General features: G+C 35.4%; 1 protein-coding gene across 1 annotated transcript in view; it reads right to left on the bottom strand.

Annotated features, from left to right (window-relative positions):
• Window positions 1-1,775, bottom strand: part of LOC106459671 (kyphoscoliosis peptidase-like) — a 30,858-nt gene extending 29,083 nt beyond the window's left edge. Inside the window, exon 1 of the mRNA XM_022386200.1 lies at window positions 819-1,775. Within this exon, the coding sequence (XP_022241908.1) occupies window positions 819-1,775 (957 nt within the window). The remainder of the gene's footprint in view (window positions 1-818) is intronic.
• Window positions 1,776-2,224: the final 449 nt, after the last annotated feature.

The following is a 2,224-nucleotide window of genomic DNA, read 5'->3' on the forward strand; positions in this document are numbered from 1 at the left end:
GGCCATAGATAGAACCTAAATAAATGTTTTTAATTGTATACCAGTTTAACGTTGAATATTATTTATGATTTTATCCTACTATTATGATTCAACGGTTTGATTCGAATATCATGACATAATACTAATAGAAGGGAAACTAACACCATGTTATTAGAATGCGAGTTACCAGTATGAACAGCTAATCGCAGGTGGTAATCTTACTATTATGATTCAACGGTTTTATCCCAAGAACTCGATGTGATAGAAAGTAATCTAGCATCGTTAGAAGGTGAGTTAAAAGTATGAACAGCTAATTAAACCCGTTAAAGATTCGGGTTAACGGTTTGGGGAAGAAACTGTTTTCAAAAGTTAAAATGTTTCTAATATTCCAGTCTAGCTCTTGGCATTTTGTTCAGGATTTAAATATACATACTAATACATATGTATGTATAATAAATCTCATCCTCCTATTTGACTGACCATGCAAGTTATTCGGGCTTTTTTGTGAAAGCAAATCAATAACAAAACAATTAAATTCCAAACCTTTAACTTTTCAGCAAATTAGTTCAAACAAACATACATAAAAATGTTTAAAGCATTTAGAAATTTTAAAAACAAAGAACTCTTGGACTTACAAGTGATTTTTAACTGACTTTACAAACTTCCACTTTGGCAAGTGAAATCGGTTTCTTTACAAATTAATTGACCTCTGGAGACCTACACGGTTGTTAAACTGTTTACTAGGATTCTAACATTACAGGGGATTGAGATATGTTACGGAATTTTCACCAATTGGAAGTTTCTAGAAGTTAGCAGCAGTAAAAGGGAACAAAGCTTACTCTCAAAGCATGTTGGTCTATCTCCAGAAATATATCAGGATTAGGGACCATCTCCTTCTTCTTACAAGGTGGGGGGCAGGCAGCATATTCGGGAGCTTCGTCTGTAATTGGATCATTATCAGTCTGAGCTGCAGTTTCTATTTTATTTGTAGACTCATAAGTGCATTTAGGTACTACACTCATGTCGTGACGAGAGATGTCTTCAGACTCTCTTGGTGAACTTGTAATGCTTCCTTGAATGTTTACTTTATTAGATCGGTAGTATCTGGTGGCCGAAAACGACTCGCCGAGTTTTCTTTCTATATGAGCAAAAGGTGACGTCGCGTCTTTAGGGTACTGTACATTGTTAGAACAGTCAGTATTTGCTGCTAACGCGACTGGAACAAAGTCCATTTGAGATTCAAAATCCACTTTAGTTGATTTATATGGCCTGACGGTTAGATCAGATTTGTATCCTGAGGTGTGGCTTGATATAATTCCACTGGTCTGTGTCGATGAAGACTGGCGGACCGTTTGTGTAGAGTGATTCACTTTGGAAGTTACTACCTGAATACCGATATCAATGGTTATCTTGTCATCCGTTTGTGAAGAGCTGTGACATAATTTCCCCTGTGGAAGATTCGTCTGTACTTTCACGCTTTTTACAGAATCTTTCTCGTTTAGTGTTCCGGCCAGTGTCTGCGTTTCCACGTCCAATATATCTGGTCCTTGAAAATCTTCAAAATAAGATTCCTCCAGGTCTTCACCTGGAAACGAAGGAATATCTGTTTGAGTGACAGAGTCAACGAGCTCAAACATATGTTCAACTTGAATCCCGAGATCAACTAATTCGGGTTTTTTCCTTAATATAGCACCTTGGTTATCAGATTTAGGTCCTGCACATGCCAAGTGAAGCAGCACTAGTGCCTTGCTGAAAGGCGACACCGCTCGGAAGTTTTTACTTGATCCGCAACCCATAACTCCTACAAGTGAAAAAAAAAAAAAAAAAACGAAGAGAAAAGAAAGATAATCATAAAAAATAACATAATCAAAGTTTAAGCCAAACAAGTTCTAACATTATTATGAATATTTATAAACAAGGATCCATTCAAATCCAAATCTAACATGCTGTTGGCAAAATCTTAAACGTGACGAACTCGTCAGTGAATGTTCAAGGCGTTGTATTTTAACCTTTATAGCAGTTATAAGCTCATTAGCGTCGCAAGGATACTTAGTAAAGGAAGGCCTAGATATTATTACTTAGAGTAATCCATTTTCGATAATTCCTGTGATGCATCTAATTAAAAATTTTGGGAAAAATTATTCCCTAAAAATAGAAAAGATATACTAATTATCAATTCAGTTCATTTGTTTGTTTCATTCAAAACACATATATTAGAATATTATAAAAGTAAGTAGCACTTTTT

This window comes from Limulus polyphemus, unplaced genomic scaffold (genome assembly GCF_000517525.1).
Source record: "Limulus polyphemus unplaced genomic scaffold, Limulus_polyphemus-2.1.2 Scaffold646, whole genome shotgun sequence".
Taxonomy (NCBI): domain Eukaryota; kingdom Metazoa; phylum Arthropoda; class Merostomata; order Xiphosura; family Limulidae; genus Limulus; species Limulus polyphemus.